General features: G+C 39.7%; 1 protein-coding gene across 1 annotated transcript in view; it reads left to right on the top strand.

Moving 5' to 3' along the window:
- ANK3 (ankyrin 3) overlaps positions 1-20,871 on the top strand; it is a 211,589-nt gene that overhangs the window by 112,061 nt on the left and 78,657 nt on the right. The window contains exons 17-23 of the mRNA XM_062001483.1: positions 1,481-1,678; positions 3,993-4,091; positions 13,968-14,066; positions 14,163-14,261; positions 14,629-14,724; positions 17,701-17,773; positions 17,980-18,042. Of these exons, the coding sequence (XP_061857467.1) occupies positions 1,481-1,678; positions 3,993-4,091; positions 13,968-14,066; positions 14,163-14,261; positions 14,629-14,724; positions 17,701-17,773; positions 17,980-18,042 (727 nt within the window). The remainder of the gene's footprint in view (positions 1-1,480; positions 1,679-3,992; positions 4,092-13,967; positions 14,067-14,162; positions 14,262-14,628; positions 14,725-17,700; positions 17,774-17,979; positions 18,043-20,871) is intronic.

Genomic DNA, 20,871 nt, shown 5'->3' with positions numbered 1-20,871 from the left:
GTATGTCCATTTCTGAGGAAAAGGCTTGAAAACTGCACTTGTTATTTTACAAAATGTACATGAGCTCCATTTAAAATACACAGTTTGGCATAGGAGCAGGATTTAGCACATAGTGTTTACAATGTAGTAGGTGTTTATGTGGCAATGGCTGTTTAATGTGTCAGTCTTGTGCACAAAGTCTAAGGGAGAGGATCACATTTGTTTTTCTTGAAGCATTTTCTCTTCAAAGTGAAAAATCTGTGACCATATACTTCCCTTATTAATTATGGTACTGTTTTTCCTGAGTGTCATTTAAAAATATCTTAGTGTCTAAAGTCTGAATTGAATTTTGAAGGTTACAGAATCTTTTCCACGTGGAGCTGGTGCTGTGTGTGTCTCATGCAGATTACTATGAAAGCTCTCTCATAATCACTTGTGTACCCCTGTGTATTTATTCTTTGCTTCTATTTGTATCACCTTGCATCTGTTGTGACCTCACTTCTCTTATAGTTCAGCCCTGGCACCCTGTGGGGTGCAGGGAGGAGCAAAGCCAGGTGAATGCTTTGTGCCTTTAAATAGATTTATTTGAGCTGTGTAATCTGAGATGCACATAGTACTTATGGTACCATAGGAAATGGCTAATGCAGCTAGGGTCTCATCCCCCCTGACCACCTTCCCCAGTCACAGCATACACGTGCACAGTTCCCATTCGCTTTAAAACCAGGACTAATACATTTTTGAAAGACTGAAAGTTCTTGATTTAAACATGCATCACAATCTACCAATAGCTCATCATAACTTAGTCAGTGTTTCAGCATTTGTGTGCTAATTAGTTATTTCTTTTCTTCCAAAGCTATCCCCTTTTTTTTTAGGGTTATAACATTTTATCATTCAATAGATATTGCGTTTTTAGTCTTAGTAGGGGGCTCACTGGGTACATATACTGGGAGGAATAAAAAAATAAAGGATGGAAGACTCTAAAGCTCTAAGCTTTAATCTTCCCTTGCTCTGAAGGAAAACAGCCTGTCAGTAAGGTTAGGGTAAATGCTGCAAGAAAGGACATCTTTCATGTACATAATGCTTTCATTCTCACTGGGAAATGGGAAAAAACCCCAAACAATAACAGCTGTTCTGAGTTATGAGCACACATCCTGCTCTTCTGTCTGTTAAAGATTTTATGTACATTTAAGGGAAAGTTGTAAATGCCTGTGAAATGAAACTGAGATTCCTATTGCTATAGGTTGTGCTCTTCTGAACAATGTTTTTCCTAAATTTGAAACTTTCTCTCAAAATCCTCCTGTTTGTAGCAGTGCTTCCAAAACCAGATTGCATAAAGCCCTGGTACATTCATTTGTACAGGTATTTAATATTGTGTCTGACTATGTTTGACAGAATCTTTAGAATTAATGACTTACTTTCATAGAATTGGGTGTAGGTACAGGAAAGTGATTTATCACACTGTTTAATGAGTAGCTTGCAATGAAGTGCTTTCTGTCGACAGAATGGCTATACGCCACTGCATATAGCTGCCAAGAAAAACCAGATGGACATAGCGACCACGCTGCTGGAATACGGTGCTGATGCCAATGCTGTCACCAGACAGGGCATTGCCCCTGTACATCTTGCCTCTCAGGATGGCCACGTGGACATGGTGTCATTGCTTCTTAGTAGAAACGCTAATGTAAATCTAAGCAACAAGGTAAGTGTTCCTTCCCCCTGGTTGGTGCTAAACAAACATGATGATGGAAAGGACAGGGTCTGCAATAAAATTTTGTCCACTGTGATTCTGTACCTTTTGAAACCCACTGGAGTTGTTGGAATACACAGCATCATTCTAGCAGGGGGCACAACATGCAGCATGCCATGTCACACTGAACGCATCAACTGTATTTTATAATACCCAAGTTTTGGTGATAGCACATGCTGCAGAGCAACTTAAGAATCCATCTCCCTTCCTTCCACATTATGCTCGTCTGCCAAAACATGCCCAGAGAGAAAACATCTTCCTCCCTGCAGCTGTTCGTGGGGTTGGCACGTGTCATTTACAAGCCTCTGGATATATGTCTGCCCATTAAGTAGTGGTAACAACCAACTTGTTAAGGGAAGCTTAGTTTTTTATGGGATAATAACAGCAAGGTTTTCTGAGATGTTGTTGATTAATATGAGTGATTCTTCCTCCCTAGAGGGTGCTCCTTAAAGCACAGTGACTTTTGGTGTAATTTCTCCTGGGGGCAGGAAAGATGAGTTGGTAGACTTTTAGTTTCTGTATGTATGAATTACAGGACATTGAACCTGCTCTATAGTCATGTTTCTAGCAAACGTACAGCCTTGACTCTTTAAATGCTCCACTAAACATCAGAGATGCCATAAAGTGCAGTTTCAGTATGGATTTATGCAGCTAAAGCAGAGGGGCAAGAGACAAATTTTTCATGGAGAATATTTCTTCTTCTCAGCAGGTAGAAAGACTCGCTGTCCTCTAAGGCTGTGGGTGATGTTGCACAGGGCTGCTGTCTTTTCCTGTTTTAACTTTACGGTTTGGTTATTTTTGGGTCCTCCTTCAGGAAGCTTCTGTTGCAGATGTTGATTTTTGCTTTTTTTCCCCTTCAGTCTCAATCAAGTGTGTGGGCTTATGCAGTGCAGGATGTATTTCGTATCTCCACAGGGCAATTTGCCATGTACACATTCTGCATCACATTGGCTATCATAGTTTTGCTGCTGAAGCTAATGCAGAGAGAATGATTGCAGCTGCTTGGCATTTTGATTCAGTCCCACCAGAGGTTAACTACTTGCAACATCCTTCAGTCTGTTACTGGCCAGTTGTAATCTCTAGTTTCTCATTATACTGATAAAATTACCTTCTTAAAATAGTTTTCCCTGTACTCTCTTAGCCATGCACATTTCCTCCAAGCTCAGCACCTACATTTGAAGTCAGATATTTAAAGCAGACTCAATTTTGAGTTTTGCAATGGATATAAAAAGAACATTTGTTTTGTTCAGGTTCTACAACAGAATGATTGAGAGCTGAATTCTCAGAGTCCCAGTGTAGGCACTGAGCACTAACTAGATCTTTTCAGAAGGTTTGGCCCATAATATCCAGGCTCCATTAGTTAATTTACATTTCATTACTGTTGTATATTTGTGTAGTGTGACTCACCTAAGCTACATTGTCATCAGGATTTCATGTTGGAGTAAAGTAATGTTGGGTTCAAGAGTAGGAAACTTGGCATTTCTGCCTAATGTGCCAAGTGCTGCCATTCATTCTGTCACTGGTGCTAAAGGCAGTAAGAACAGGAGGAGAGGAAAAGAATTTTAATTGTCAAGTAAAGGGTAATCTTTCCCATTCCTAACACCATCCCCTCAGCAGAGTCCCTCTTGTACTCCTTTTACCTGGGGTCTTTTATGTGACAGAAAGTTGCACAGCTTTGTGAGGCTTTAAGGATTTTAGTCTCAAGTTTCAGATAAGAAAAATAACAAGCTACCAAAAAGTAAGAGTATCAGTACATGTCATCTAGCAAGTCTTTATACTCCTTGGGTGGAGAGAAATGAACCTGATGACAGAGAAATGTAGTCTTATCTTTTCTGATTGTGTTTAAAAATAATCAAGTAGAGGAGTAAAAGGTAAGGATAAATCTGAGTGGATGTTACTTCTGGAAAACTTGTAAAAGTGTGAGCAATGATTCAGCATTTCTTTTAAAATCTTATGCATTCTAAGGGAGTGAATTAGCTGGTAAAAAAATATTATCTTACCTTTTTCTTAAAGTACTATATTTTCCTATCCCACATTGAAGGCTGCATAAAGTAATGCTCCTTGTATAAAAGAAACATTGACTTCCCAGCTTTGAAATTGTACTTTCTTGCAAATTAACAGTTGTGATCAGGAAGCACAGCAAAAGTGGGATTTATGATTTCTTTAAATTCAGTAGGACATTTTGAGTCTTACTGATACCTGAATTTGCATTTTAGTATTCACGTGCCTCCTCTGAACATTGTTACTTGTTGCTTCTAATTTACAGAGTGGACTGACACCACTCCACCTGGCTGCTCAAGAGGACAGGGTCAATGTAGCAGAGGTTCTTGCTAACCAAGGAGCTGCTGTTGATGCACAGACAAAGGTACAAACGCCACTGTCAACATGTGTTATTTCCTTTCAGGGAAGCGTGAGCCTGTAGACTGCACTAGACATCAATTTCAATTGAAGTAATGGCAAAAAACCATTCCTTGTAAGAAAGTATTACAGAATATATTCTAAAAACTGCAAAGATGTAAACTTGAATGTTTAGTGTTATGTTCAATCTTTGAGCAATAAGCTTATTTCTTGCCAAATATTTAGATCAATAGAGACTGAGATTTTGTCCTAATATTGTGTTTCACTGAAGGTAAGTGGAGTTGATCTGGTTTTTATGTAAGGAAACTTTCAGAAAAGCTTGAGCTTTCTCTATAGAGAGTCTTCTCATCTTTATCATATGCATACTCTCATCTGCTTTTGCTATTTTTTTTCCACGTTGCACATAGTTTCCATTCAACTGACAGTAGAAACCAAACATGAGAGAAGCGTTACTTAAAACATCTGTATTTACAGCAAGAGAAACAACGTAAATACAGTGTCAGCATCCCTGGCTATTAAGTGCTTAATACTTTTTCCCATGGCTTAAGAGACTTTATGAACTGAAGTAGTTTCCTTTTTCTGAGCTGATACTAACTAGTCATCAATAGACATGACTCTGCAAGTGATGCCATTGTTCATTTGTAGAAATTACCCTCTACTCCTACAGCTTGACTCAGCCTTCATGACTGGATGCCTCCGAATTTCTAAGCTGTTTGTTTTGCAATGAGTAGTGTGAGGCAAGCTGCTGTTTCATCAGGTACATTATAGGGACCTGATTTTTTCTGTTGTCCCAAGTTCAGACTAAATCATTGTTCTCTTGATGGTAAACATTAACCTATTAGGTACAAACCTAACCTAGGTTGTCAGTATTGCTCTACTCTATCTTAAAAAAATAATATTAGAGATTAAAAACTGAACTCTTGAGGACAAATTTGAATTTCCTTATCAGTTTTATCTAATATGAAATACATATGTGTGATGGTGGTCCACTTAATATTTGCTTGCCTTAAAAAGTTTTGCCCAAAGTAAATATTTAGACTCTGAAATAAGAGACCTGGCTTTCCAAGGTGCTAGGGGGTGGCTTTTGAGAACCCAAGCAACACCTCTCACTTCCCAGGATTGGTTTTAAGAGTGATGTTGTGAATTAATTCTGAGAGCCCATGCATAAATGTTGTGATCTCTAGTGTTGTATGTGGTGCTCAGAATTTAACAATGATAATCTCAGTGTTGACTACACTTATATTCTTCATGCATTATTTAGATCTTGGAGTAATTCCTTTAGCTGGGTAAGAAATCAATTGTGTTCAAATACTTGGACTGTAGCTGATCAAATAAACTGAATGAACCAAGTCTCACCATCTCACCTGTATCTTTTGTGCAGAGTAGCAGCTTTCACAACTCTGCTGGGCGTGTGCCACAACTTAGGTGTCATGCTTGCAGCTCCTTGTCCAGCAGTATTATCATTCTGTCATCACACTGACATCTTAGGGCTGAATTCATCATCTCAGGATGCAACTCAGCTGATTATAATCTGTGGCAGTGGGAAAAGTCACTGTCATGTGACTTTTCTACTCTGTAATTCCAACTCCACCAGATACTGGTTTCAGTTACATTATTCTCACATGAAACTGAAATAGTTCTGCTGAAACCCCAGGAGATTCTCCAGCTTTATACTTTTGTGACATATCCTCAGCCTATATTTTACAGATGAATCAATCTGGGTTCTTATCTGCTAAATCATCCAGCAGTCCACGAGATTTGCCCTGGTTTGCACAGTTTCTTCAGACGTATGTAGTTCTAATTCTGGAGATAGTTCTTACCTGGTTTTGGTTTCTGCACAGCCTGCCCTCTGAACTTGGTCAGAGCTGAGCTGCCTCCTAGCCTGCACAACTTATCTGTGAGTGTTTTCCTTTCTCCTGCTCTTCTCTGTCCCACAAATAGTAAGTAGTCAAGGGAGGCATTGACATTGACAGGTGCAGGCAGTCACGTGTTCCCTTTGCCTGCTCTCCCATGTCCAAATAGGATCCGGTTCTGGACTAGTGGCCTTTTAGTCACATTAGAATGATGGAAACATCTGAGCTACTGTCACAGCTGAGAGGCAGTGCATGTTTGCTGAGTCTCGAGGCCAGCCTGGTGTGGTTGCACAAGCTCTGTACCGAACTTTATGCCTGACAGGGTGGCAACATGGTGGAGCTGGCATGTGGTTCTGTAGAGACAAACAGAAAAGGGGCTTCAGTTTAACACTGAGGGGTCTTCTCTGGGTGGAGCTGAATTTCATAATTTCATCTTTAAAAATTAAACTACCCAGTAGGTAAAACCATGTTCAGGGAAAAAAAACCAGTCACATTTGCCTGTCTACAGCATGACTCCGGTCATGTCATTTTAAAGAGGGCAACAGTAAGTCCCTTGTTGTTCATCCTCATTCCTCGGTTATACATGTAACTAACACAGGCAAAGCATCATTTCCCAGCACACATTTGCTGCTGTGGGATTTGTGCTATTGTCAGGAAGTGGAGTAGGGACTCTTAAGTCAAGAGCCATGGTGTATTTAAACAAACTACAAGCTCTGAACTTCTGTAGTGAAGAAAAAGTGTTATGCAGTAAGAACTACCATACCCTGATTGCATGTTCTAGGCAGGTGAAATTTAAAGGATTGACTTATAAACTAGCAGCTCTGTAGTTACAAGCTCTCTTATTTAGATGGATTAACTGTTCTATGAGAATAAAAAGTCTGTGCATGCTGTCTTTAAAACCAGAGGCACTGGAGAGCAAGATACAGCAACAGCTGAGCTGGCTTCAGGAGCACTGTTGCTATGTTGCATGTTTGTATGATACTGTCCAGCATATCCCATTCTGATTTGATACATTGGACACAGAGAGGCAGAGATGTGGCCATCAGTGCCTTCAAAGTCAGTGAAAATGCACAGCCTAGAGTGACTTTATATTGAGGATCTCTGCTACCAACGGCATCACCACCAACCTTCCGTTTTCTTCTCTCCATTTCACATCCATGTGCTTTTGTTACCTCAATTGTGATCTAGATAACTACTCAGTACTATTTGTTTTCTTTGTTTAGATTCTCTTCTTATCATAGTTCTCATTTTCCCAAGTTAAGTATGCTTTGGCTATGTCACTCCAGCACAGTATCTGTCAACAGAGGGAGAAAATATCTTAGCAGGTCATTCAGCACCTAGAGTAGGGACCAATGAGCTATCATCTTCCACCTTCTGGTACATGTTCTTTAATCATCATTTATATATAACTTACGCTCCCCAGGAAAACATCTAGAGTTTGCCATTCTGACACATGGGACTTCTCCTCCTCCGGTTCTGAGTGCCACATACCCAATTGGGGTTTTTCAGGGGATTAGAGGAGAAGCTTGGGCAGAAACACATTTTGTATCTTGAAGCTATAGCAGGGAAGAAAAAAATCCAACACTACAGAAAATCTCTTTTGCAGGAGATGGATCTGTGTGATTAAATCAGTTCTGGCTCCAAAGCTTAGGAGCAGTTTTTAAAGTGCTCTCAGACCTGAACTGTAGTTCTCTCGTGCAGTGGCTTTCCTCTCAAGAAATATTTCTTCCTGAACTTTGGTGCAGAAAAATACATGAAAGGAAGAAAAGTTGCTGGTTTTGAAGCCCATTTATTGATGTTGTTATGGGATCTTTCTGGTTGTGCTGCATCGATTAGCTAAATAGCTTCTAATCCCAGAGCTGCAGGAGTCTGTCTCAGTCACTGCTGAAGAGTAAACAACAACAGTTTAGCATGCCAAAACTAGTGCTTGAGAGGCCACATGGCTGCTCCTGACATAGGAGGATGAGATTTTCTTATGTGCTTTTACGTGTAGCCATGTTAGGCTGAGCTCCAGTAGATAAGCCACAGAAAACACCTTATCTTCATAAACAAGAAGCAAAAAATAGAATTGTGGAGAAATAGCAACACTAAAATGCACTTCAGGTGGTGAGTCACATCTAAAAGGCTTTAAAATCTGAATTTAGCATTCCCAGAAGACATGTTGGTGTCCTGCTGAAAAACAGGCAGTTTTTGGCCATTGTTAACATTACATTTATGTGTCTGAATTTACATATGTTAAGGAGTTTTCAGTGCTGAATCTCTGTGTTATGCAATATGATGCTTAGCTCAGTGAATGCTCACCTTACGTATAATACTGGGAGTTAAAAATCAATCTGATGCCATGGCTGTGAGCAGATATTCCTTCTCTGGTGGTCATATTGAGTGTTTAAAAGCTATACTGGTACATGTGATGATGCTTTTGTTGCAAGGTTTTGTGCTGGGACTTGGCATGAGTAAATATTGTTTCATGGATCAGCAGGTCTCCACATGTCATTTTTCAACTGTTTGTCCCACTGGATAGTGTTAATGTAGGATACAGCATTACTGTGATGACCTCACTTGCAAAGGAAAACTGACAGGAGAGGAGTGCTGGTTTAGTCAAGGATGAAGAGCAGGATTTGGAGCTTCTTTGAGTCAATGCAAGTCATTTTAATCAAGCAGTTGCTACGCTGCACTTGGCGCTGGTCATCTGCAGGGGGAATTGATGGTCTCATAGGCCCTGGGTGACAATTGCCTGAAAAATAAAGCCAGTATTAAACTGTCTTTTGTTCCTAAAACTAAAGTATTGTTACGAGACAATGGTGACCGAGAGGTCATGATGTTCTTTCACAAGTTGAGCTGGACCTTTTATTTCAGATTTCTTCAGTGAGATTTATTCAGGTCTGCCTGCCTTGTTCTGACAGGAGTCCCACACCAGTCTGGATGATACAGTGGTTCATAACAGCAATCCCGTTTTTCTGTTGGAATATCTAACTTTCAAATGCAGAAAGCGATAGGAAGGAGACAGGGAGGTTGGGAAGCGCTATGAAGAATAATCACTTTGAAAGACAACAAAAACAGATATCCCCTCATCTTTTGATATATACTCAGTTGTTAGCAATTAAATTGTGTGGAAATTTCCAACATAATAATGAGCAATGATGAACCTTTGCAAGGTACCCTGGTGCAGCAAAGCAGTGAAGTGTGTATGCACACATATGTTTGCCCGTTTCATTCAATCAAGGCTGGATGTCTTTGTGATCTTTGGACCTAGAGCCTTATCAACAATAATACTGTAGCTTCATCGTGTGACATTTACAGCAGATAAACAAAAGCAGAGCAGCTTGAGAGTCAGCATGAATAGAAAGATGCAGTAATTCAAGCTGTTAAGATTTACGGTTATTGCCAGTGGAAGATATTAAAGTAATTCACTGACATGACGTACAAGACTTGTGATAATTTCTCTCAAAAAAGACTGGGGGGCAAGAGAATAAGGGATGCTTTGTGTTTGTGTGTTCTATTCAAATAGAAAAGCTCATGATTTCTAATTTTTTTTTCTTTTTGGCACCTGTGGCTTGTGATAAGGCCTTCCCAGCTGCTAACTCCCATATTGCTGCTCATTCTTTAAAACAACTAGCAGCAACGTGGCAGCTGACTGCCAGAAGGTGATGCTTGTTAGAGCTGATTAGACAAAGGTCCTGATTTACTTGGGAGTAACTTTTTTAATATTAGAATGCCTAATAAGCCCTTTGGCACTTTTGCCAATAAACATAACTCTGAATGTAAACTACTGTGCAGAAATGTTTATAATTGTGGAGCTGGGTTTGTTGTTTGTTTTGTTGTTTATGTAATTATGAATAGCTTTTGAAGCAAAACATTTTAGCCTTCTGGACATATTTCTATAGAGAATGAAAGCAGCAAGCTCAAGTAGGCCATGAGAATTACTACTTTCATAGTTAAATTTCTTGTGTAATTGCAGAAACTGCCAATTGGGGTGTTGCAGAAAAGTTAAATAGAGTATCTGTTTTCCATAAGGATGTTGAGATACAAATATAAATGTAATACCTTCCTGAATTGAGTTGAATGCAGGAATCTGTATCCATAGCTGAGAAGCGGGGGATATCCATTCCAGGTCTGGGGCATTAAAAGGGCATTTTGCTAATTAGTTTTATTTTGACCAATGCCTTCACTACAAATGTTGCTGACTGTAAACATGAAAGATGTCCTCTGATGGCTGGTGAGGCCTAATATGCCCAATGAGATGTGACCCACCGTGTCAGATCTCTGTCGCTCTGCCGTCAGCGACTGTGTGCTGTGTTAGGCACTGCCTCATCAAACATGACATGAGGTGACCACAGGGTATGACAAACAGAAATCTCCCAGGCCCTTCCAGGGAATTCAGATGGGAAACTGGTATTTTGCCGCCAGGCTAGCAGGTGCTCACATGGTTGCTCAGGACATGTGATGCCTGTAACAGAGAAGCTGTCTTTCAGTGCACGTGCCTCTAGCTCCCATATCTGATCAGGCCAGCAGCTCCAAGATCTGCAGAGGGAGCCTTGCATTTGGAGGGGAAAGAGGAAACATTTTCACTTAGTCCCTGATTTAAAGAGCAAACTGGTCAGGAGCAACAAAGAGCATTGTTATTCCTCTAGCCGTTTATGAGAGTACCACATGTAAATCTTTGTAGATACCATTTGTAATCCTCTGTGTTTCACTGATTACTTCAATGGTCACGGGACCAAAGACTGAAAGGTCTTTTTCTCCTGATTCTGCAGACATTCCCATGAAATAATTTTACCGTAAACCAGGGGAACGTGTATTTATACATATACATATATAGCTGTATAACACAGAAAGAGAGAAAAGTTTTACCATCTACTGACAAACATTCCAAAGCCAACAGCATCAACTTGCCATACAGCCATGCTGAATTACTGTTGTCTACTGCTGAGAGAAGAGCCTTTACAGATAACTTCAAAGGGATCAGCTGGTCTTGGCTCTCTGATACTCTCCAGACTTTAATGTTTTAGGGTTATCAGCAGGTGGTTCCCAATAGGTGGCCTTTGACTTTGGATTTCATCTCCCCAGTTGGTTTTATGATGTCTGATTTTTGTTGACCTTGCAGGTCATGCTAAGAGGCCTGTATTTTGAAGGGGGAGAAGGGAATTAATTTACTGTATGAGGAGGTTTCATGGTGTTACTTTAACTAAACTTTTGATAAGTTGGCCACGTTTGAATCGAAGTTCCTTTTTGGATATGTAAGAAAGGGCCACAGAAGCTGCCTTCGAGGTACATGGCTATGAGTACGCTCAGCATTCTGATGAAGACTCAAGACTCTGGCCAGCTTTTAGGGACTCCTGTCTAATTCAGACCCCAGGCACTGCTAGGAAGCTATTAGGCCAACCATGAACGAAGAGCAACTGTTTAATGAGGTCCCAGTGTTCAGCTCTTGATGGTTATATTTTAGCTAGTACTCAGGCTCTTACAACCATGTGCCACTACTCTGTGGGAAAAGTTCCTTGTAGTCATTTGCAGCTGATCCAGTGTTCATATAAGTTATCGGAAAGTTTCATTCTGCTGATGCCAATGGAATTTGGATCCGGCTCTGTTTCCTGCAATGATTAACTCGTCCTGGTTGTCAAAGCTAGTAGTTTCTTTAGATGGCAAAGGGTATATAGTTAACTGAAGAAAAAATACACACCCTAATTTAAAGCAACTGGCACAGCTACCATCTTCTAGACAAGTAACATGAAGAAAATGGTCTATCTAAACCCATGGACACTTGAAACTTCCCTCTAGTGCAAATAGTTCACATTTGAAGTTTTCTCTTTCATCTGAACAGCTTTTACCCTCATGGTTTAACATGTGTAGTGCTGGCTTCTGAATGCTACGCTCACTCTGGACGCTAACATGGATGTACAAATGAAGATGAAAGGCTGCAGCTTTTACACACTCCCTGTGTGCCTCTAGCTTTTGGCTTTTCTTGGAGCAGGAAAGCAAAGACATTTTTTCACCTTTAAACCCTGATGAGATCAGTAAGAGTCTGATCACTACAAGATCAACCCATTTTTTAGTGTTTCTTCCCACAAAGCTGGCATTTGAATCTAGTTCCAGGTTGTTCAATCCCAAGTACTGTATTTTCCTTCTGGCTGTGTGGCTGCTTTGGGCTCTACCAGCAGCCAAGACATGCCTCATGGCCATGTTTCCCCATATATATTATAACTGACCTTTTTGCTACCAAAATTAACAATCTCAGACAGCTTCATTTCTTGTCCTTTTTCTGAAAACAGAATTCTTGTAGATTAACAACAGTGGATGTCTGCAGTGTATTTTACCATGTGTTTAGTGTATTTGTGTTCCTCTCATCAGACATGTTTTTTACAGTCTAGCAAATGATTTTTCCATAAAAACTGTTAATGGAGAATGGGACCAATACCACATTGGAAATCCCACTGTGGCAAAAGAACAGGCAGTGTAGTTTCATCCTGTTTGCAAAATGATGAAGCCTCACATGTAAATACTGGCGAAGATGGTCCTTCTGGGATCTCAGAGTCCATCAAGTGGGCCCATTAAATCTGACCTTTAAAGGGGAAAGGAATCCCAATGACTCACCTCAAGAGATGAGAGGAACCCATTAATTTATTTCTGTAACCCAAGAAAAGCATCTGCTGGAAAGCCATCAAGCTGTTAGTTTGAGGTGTGTGGGGGGAGGTTTTGGGAAAAGTAGCCTCTTTCCATGCCATGGAGAAAAGTAGTAAGTGTCCCATTTAGAGATAACCATCTCCTGAACTGTACTTTGCACAGCTCCAAATTGATTATGTCTGTTAAAGAAGGAGAGATTCTCACAGGGAAGATAAGGCTGGAAAAGAAAATTAGTTCAAGAAAGATAACCTAATAATTTCTCATACATTAAGGGTCTGAAGTTTAAGTCTCTCTTTTTCAAAACTGCTAACAGTGTTCTCATAGACTAAGAAATTACAATAAAGAGCAGCAGGAGCAAGCCTTGGCTCCCTTTGTTTTGTTGCATTGCATGTTAAATATTTACTGTTGGTTAAAGTGATTATTACAGTTACGAGGTTTCAACATGCTCTTGGACTTATTTTAAATACACAGGTTTTAACGTGAGCAAGTTCAGAGTCAGCCTGGTGACTCCTGCTTTGCTACCAGGAGTAATTTTTAAAAACAAATAGTCGTTTTAAAAAATCTTGTCAGGTTTTTAAGTGATATTTTCTTGTTATTCTGACTGGTTTTAGAAATATTTCCAAAACACCTATGGTTTACTGTAGGAAAGCCATTTAGTTGTGTTTAGAGAATTTGGTGGGAGAGTTACTATATTGACAAACATTTTCAGCCTGTGCACTAGTAATTAAAAATAAATAATTGAAATAAAAGGGATGATTCTATGAAAAGGGATATATTCAACTTCCCCATCTTTTGGGAAGTTGCCAAGAAAAAGAAATTTCTTCCAGTTTGAATAATACAAGGCCAGAGACATGAAGAATTAGACCTTTCTGTACTAGAGCCTCAAATCTCCAGCAGGTATTCCAGTTTCTGTTAGGACTATTTTGTTGGCAAATCAGCTGCATTGTTTTAGATTGACCTTCCGTGTGTTTCAGTCAGAATGGATGGGCTGCAAATTGCACCGTAGCTGAGGCAGCTCTCAGCGTGCCTGGCCTTTAGAAAGTTATTCCTTATTTACTTACTTGTTTATTGTCATGCTGTATGATCACCAAGCAGGTGAACCTCACTGTGCAAGGCATTGTACATATGTTTATTTAAAAAGGTAAGTTCTGCCCCAGAACCTCATAGTCTGGCCACTGGAGAGGAAAGCAAATCTTTAATCAACATTGCATGTGTTTAAAGAGTGCAGAAATCCCAGGCATTCAGAGAGGGTCACAAAGAACGGGGTTTGAATTGACATTCATGAGAGGTGTTGGGTTTTTTCCCAAGGTTGGAGGACTTTTCACGTAGGCCACAGAAATGAGTCTGGTCTTTTTTGTCAGGGAGTGTGTAGGATATTCACATTTACTAATTGCTTATGTTCGTTCTAGATGGGATACACTCCTCTACATGTTGGCTGCCACTATGGAAACATCAAAATTGTGAACTTCCTGCTGCAACACGCTGCAAAAGTCAACGCCAAGACGAAGGTGAGTTTCCTGCTGCTGCCCCGCGGTGGTGGCTTGCGCCGGGCCCACTGCAGCCCTTCCCTTTTGCCTCTGCCTTTCCTCTCCCTGTGCCTGCAGAACGGGTACACGCCGCTGCACCAGGCCGCGCAGCAGGGCCACACGCACGTCATCAACGTCCTGCTCCAGCACGGCGCCGCACCCAACGAGCTCACTGTGGTAAGTGTCCCACGGCCGTCGCTCCTCCCACCCTGCTGAGTGCACTTCCGCAAGCGAAACGCGAAAATGTGTGGTGGGAAAGGAAGAGAGCAGAGGAAACTCCTTCCTATCACCTCCACATCCTTTATGCCATCATTTCTTCCAAAAACAGAACAGCAAACGTCTGAAAGCCTTTTCAATTTCATTTCACCCATTTCAGAGTTAAAAACTTGGTTATATATCCTGCTACCCAAACTATATTTATTTCAGTCACTAACATGCTAACATTTGTTCGACCTTTATTATGCATTCTTCTGCAGTTAATGAACAGTTTCTACACTTTTCCTTGCTAACATCCAACTGTTGTTATAAATGTCTCAATTGCTAGAATGGAAACACTGCCCTCGCCATCGCTAAGCGACTTGGCTACATTTCAGTTGTTGACACATTGAAGGTGGTGACAGAAGAGACCATGACTACAATTGTAAGTACAGCTTAGTTGAGTAGTGAATGGAAGAATTTTTTCTAAGCCAGTGTATTCAGCTTTGTTTGGTTACATGTCTAGTGAGATTCCAGTTTAATTTCCACCCATTTCCTTTTAGCAGCATAAAGTAGATATTAACTCAAACAACAGCAACAGTTTTTTACAGTAGTAGGTACTATTAGGATGTAGGCAGAAAGAATACCAATAGAGCAGAAAATGGGTGGTGTAAATGACTGGTCATGGCTGTTATGTTTTTCTGCACAACTTGTTTAGGGAACAAACCCTAAATGAATATGGGCTGGTTTGTAGTTGACATTCCTACAGTCTTGTGTAAATAGAAGCTGCTTCTGCCTTTTGAGAGAGTTTTCAAAGGACTGATGTATTTGTATTTGGCCTAAGAGAACCTATTCCAATCTAAAAAATGGTTAGGATTTACTTAAATGTACCTCATTGTGTAGTTTCTGGTGTCTTCTGAAACATGGTGAAAGGCTGTCTTCTGCAAGCAGCCATGCTCAGCTCCTGCAACCTCAGAGATCCATTCACTGACATATTTGTGAAGACTAACTTGCCTGTCTTGCCTCTTGGGAAGGCTTAGAGTAGCATTAGCCAGGAGAGATTAAAGGAACTAGCAGTGGTCAAACATTACCTGCTATCAGAAAAAGCGTGAGTCACAGAATCCAAATTATTTCTCAGAAAGATTTTTTTGTTCACTAACATTTTGCCAAATAGCTCTCTGAAGAAAACACTTTTGTGAGGTGACAAGTCTTCAGGCATCATCATTAGTAGTAAAGCTAAAATTTGGTCTCAAGAACATACATTCAGAGCATCGGCTCCAGATTTGCTCATCTTTCTGCAGTTCTGATTAAAAAATAAAAGTATGTGCTTGTATGTATTTTCAGGTGTACCAGAGCCAGAAAACAGTTACTGTGTTCTATGTTTTATCATTACCCATTCATGTGGTCTGTCCATGCAAGCAGGCGGTTGCAATATGATAAGCATTTGGGATGACAGGCAGATTTTAGGTCTGCTACTGCATGTGTCTTTTCTTCCTGTGACTTTCCTGGCTGTGGTTTATAATTCAGTAACTTAAAGAAAATCCACCACACAAGACACATTCCAGAAGAATATAATATAAAGAAATATGCCAGGGAAGAATCACAGCTTTTTTCTTAAAGCTTCTCTCTAGGTTTTTGTGGGAACATATTTCTCTCTAGGAAGATTTCAAAACAGTTTTCCAAAACATGAAAAATGTGTTGGAGAAGAATATATGGGGTAGCATAAACTTGAATGTTTCCCTAGAAAAAAGTAGGTAGCTGCAGGAAAAGTGAAGCCACATTTTTATGAGAAGAACTCCCAGTATCACAAGGTCACTCTTAGCTTGTAGAACCAAGAAGGTTGGGAAATTTGTGCTGTATAACGAGACTGGTCATTTATGTTTTGTAGATGAAGAAGAGTAGAGAGATAGTGGGTTGGGCTGTGAAGTGTGCCAGTAGATAAGAGATGTTAGATGCTGAAAGACCTCTATTACCCCAAATACCAAATCTCAAGAAAAGCTAAAAAATAATTTCCATTAAAAACAGAATATTCTGCTTATCAGTCACAAGTGTGTAATTGTCAGACTTTAGAGATCTAGACATGAAATCTGATTTATGACTGCTTTTGAATGCTGAGACTTATTTTTTGAGGCTTGTGGCTAAACAGCTCCCAAAGGTAAATTTAATGAAAGCAGGGCTAAATTTACTATAATTTATACTCAAACACCAATAGAAATAATCCAGTAGTGCATGAAAAAAAGAGACAACTTGTGATTTTGTTAGTTTAACAGCAACATGTTAAAAGGTTTTGCAAGTATTTCCCACAAAACAAGTGTGAGTCCTTTAAAAGTTTTGTGATGTTTCAGCATGCAGATGCTCTTCTGCCTATATCAAGTGAGGGCGGTAGCCCAAGAAACACAAACTGCCAAATGAGTATTTGTGAGGCCAGATTCAAAATGGAGTATTTAAAAAGAAATGAAAATGGAAAAGCTATTTTGTCCTTCTGAACTCGTTAATGATTTCTTATTTGTATATGAAAGATGAGAAGTAATATAATATAAAACCCCCATAAAGATGGGAGTGGTTTTTGATGTGGGATTTTGTTGTGAGTTTTTTTCAGTGGTGGTGGTGATTTGAGGTTTTTTTAACTCCACTGCATTCCTTAAATAGTAACTCTGCAGAGTCTCCTGCATGACCTAAGACTCTATCAGTGCTTACTGTGCTGTACCCTATCTGGAGAGTAAAGTGCATGTGTGTGTCATTTGTGAGATACACAGGTTATTCTAGAACAGATTTCAGGTATTTATAACTTTTTTTTTCCCTCCTGCTTCTATTTTTTTCTATATTGGTCTTTGAATCTGAATCTATATAAACAACAGGATGAAAATCAACCAACTACTTCTGAGTGACTTTCATGCACAATTCCTTAAGGGGAATCATTTAGCCTGTGTGTGGTTACAATTGTTCTCCTTTGTGGGAATAACACACAATTCAAGCTGAGGCACCTCTGAAAAAAAACCACATAGATTAAGCATGCTCCCACATTGCAGCATTTTTGTGTAGTGACAAAGGAGAAATACTTCCCTCATAAACTTGAATTTAAATAGAAATTACCTGTTTCTGCTCAAATTTTAGATGATTATTTAAAGAGTTCTTATTAAACCTCTTATTATGAAGTTCTCTTCAGAGATTTCCTCTTTAGGTGTCATCTTCTAGCTTTTTCTCTTGTGAAAATGTGAATAGAGTTTAAATAACAAATACATTATTGCCTCTTCTTTAAGCTATAGTTCAGTGCATCTAGAAAAAAGACAGTGAATAAGGGTTAAAAAAATGTTTTGCTAACTGCAGATAAAAATATATCCTAACTTGCATTTAATTTTTAAAATAACTATAATTTTAAGAAAAACTGTATTTGGACTCTGAATTTTTTTTCCTTTGACAGACTGTTACAGAAAAGCACAAAATGAATGTACCTGAAACCATGAATGAAGTTCTTGATATGTCCGATGATGAAGGTATTAAGAACTAAAAATCCCTCTTGCTTGTTTTTCAGTCTTTTGTTTGTTGTAAGAAATGTGTATTTTAAAAAAACAAAACAACCACCCATTGAAGAGTATCAGCTGGATATGGTCTTTGCACATTCATTATTCTTTCACATTCTTGTTTTGTTGACAAAAGTCTATGCTTTTATTTAATTATCTTGTTTATTTAAATCATGCAGTGCGTAAAGCCAATGCCCCTGAAATACTCAGTGATGCTGAATATTTGTCAGATGTTGAAGAAGGTATTTGTACATTTTTTTGTATTGCAGTGATACCTAACTGAAGACTCTTCCTTTTATTTCATGTGTCTGAAAATTAATCCTTTCAGATCACTTTCTAATTATCCCACTAACAACAATTTCTGCTTTACAATTAAGAATGCTTTCAAAAATTCTGTAAGCTGTTGCTCTTAATCCTCTAACTTTTTCTGAATTTCTTACTCCCAAGTTTTTAACCCAATTACCTCCACTTTCCTGGAATAATCCTTTTGCTGATGCTTCTGTAAAGTGGAGAATTGTTTTATTATTGTAACTGAAAAATCAACTATTGGACAGAAGGGTCAAATATCAAAACGCTTTGGAAGAAACAACTGATAGAGAAAGTAAACAGCAGAAGGAAGGAGGGATTTTTGTTGGGTTTTGGGTTTTTTTATTCAGCTCTGAAATGACTGATACATTGATAGTGGACCCTCAGCCAGGAAAGAAGTATTTTGAGGGTTTGATTTGGTTTTTTGCCTAGTATTTCAGTCATAACATTCAGTTAAAACACATCAGATTACTTTTGTCCTGAATAAAAAGGATGCTGCATTGGATTCTATGACTCAAGATTTCAATGTTAGCATGAAGTACTTTGTAGCTGAGATTTCTTTCTGTATCATCCTGCAGTGACATGAAATCTGTGTGTTCCAATATAGCCCCCTGTTTTCAGTGCTTTTACACAAGTCTTCTGAGCTATGGGCACTAGCAACCTGCCTGTCTCAGCTCCCTTCTCAGTGCTGGGCAGGTTTGACATGGTGTCAGTGGTCCCTATGTATTTAAAACTCCTTTGGCAGCTGCTTCCCTCCCCTCTACCAGCATCCTCTGTTAGGTCGGACTCTGCCTGGTTTGGATGTATAGGAGTCCCTGTGAAGTTCACCAGGAAATGCAGGTCTCTGGAGGGCCACAGTGGGATTAGGTTTCAAGGTGACATTCAGAAACAGGAAAGTTTTGAGTTGAAGAAGAGGACAACAGTGTCCTTGAGGTGTTTCTGTTGAGTGCTGATTCTCTTGCATTAGAGCTGCAGTTTTTTCTTCTCTAGAAGGAAAACAAGTGATCGAGTTCAATTCTGCTGTGCTGCTTTAATCTCTTTTTCTTCATCTCTGGTGATAAATTTACTTTAAACTTTTATATCATTTAAGCAGTAAAGATCTACCAGATTTTTAGACAGGTTTGTTGTGTGAAAATCTTGATTAATTTATACATTGAGGGCTTTGATTTCTTTTCAGTGTGCCACTATGATCCCACTGCTGCTGTTCCAAATGGATAGTGTTCTTACTGTACACCTGTACTTTCCTAATGACTGTCCTAGGCTATTGTACTGCTCAAAATTCTGTGTTGTTTTACATGACTGGAATGCTGATGCATAATAGTTTAAAGTCAGTACTGCCATACTCCACTGCACAGCACATGGCGAGGTGCAGACGGGAAACACTCCTGTATGGAATCTACTCATTTAGAACTAAAGATGTAAAACGTGTCTTGTAATGTATGGGATCATTTTTAAGGCCAAATCTGTGGAAGGCTTTTATAGTCACTAACTCAGTTTGATAAAATAATCCCCATCAAACAAAAAATTAAGAAAGCAGGTAACACAATAAATTCCTTGCCCAGAGGCTGTATTCTGTGCCCATGTTCTTGCTAGAGGAGCAAAGAGACTGGCTTATATCTGTTCAAACCTAACACTGATAGGGAGCTCTCAAATCAAACAATAGGTATTTCATTAACCTATGCTGAAGTACTCCAGTGTGCAAAGCATGCAGTGAGTTACAGGTTTTGGGGTAATAACAACTGGCCTGTCTCTTTTTCCTGACTTACACGTCTGTAAAGACAATATACCAACTCCCATCCCTACAACTTCTCAGTGTTGATAGGCTATTATACACAATGTATCCACTTAAGACAGTTGAAATAAATACACTGAACATGACAATACACTGACAAATCTCATAGCCAGAGAGCAGATTTCCAAGTGAGAGGGCACAAATTTACCACCCAGACCCGAGCTCTCCCTCACTTAGCAAACGTTCATGTCATCAGCCAAAACGCTTCAGTGAGAGAAACTTGTTTCATAATTTCTGCATATGCCACAATCCTCAAGTTTCCTCTCAGAAACTGAAGGCTTGGAAAGCAGTCTCAGAGACAAATGTCAGGAAACTGTTTCCTGTCTTGCTGTGCCCACTAAATAAGTATTTACATAGAAATTGTGTAATTTCTCTTCCCTGCTGAGGACAGTTTGGTTTGGAGTGAAACTGATTGAGAGGAGAGACCTTTTCTTCCTTTTCCTAGACTACTCTGGCAAATCTGTCCAAATGAGGTTATGTGCTGGGAAGCCACTACATCACAAAAACAGAAACGGTGTTTTCTTGAAAGATGTGAACATGATTTTGTAGGGGATGGGGGAAGAAGGCTCATCTTCATAGCAGATGATGTAGCAGAAAGTTTGTGGATGAATAGGGAGCAATTCTGATGCACACTGAACATGTGCTCTGCTTTTATTTTTAAAGAGATTGCAGATCTTACAAATGTGAAACCTGAGACTACAAGAACTGGATCTTTCCTCTCACCATCCGCAGATGTGGGTTGGCACCCCACACTCTGTGCAGCTGAGTTCTGCACACCGTGGCCATGGGGCTGGTGGAGAAACAGGAATCAGCCCTGCTAAAGCACATTCCGAGCTGTCAGTGGGAGATCTGGAGGGAACTCCCACCTCTGCAGAGGAGCATCCCTCTGAATGGGGCAACAGCTTTAATCTGATGGGGGATGCTGGAGCTCTGCTGTGACTGCCACAGCCAAGCAATGAGATACACAACAGCC

This window comes from Colius striatus, chromosome 8 (assembly GCF_028858725.1).
Source record: "Colius striatus isolate bColStr4 chromosome 8, bColStr4.1.hap1, whole genome shotgun sequence".
NCBI classification, from domain to species: Eukaryota; Metazoa; Chordata; class Aves; order Coliiformes; family Coliidae; genus Colius; species Colius striatus.
This window is presented reverse-complemented; position numbering and strand designations above follow the sequence as displayed.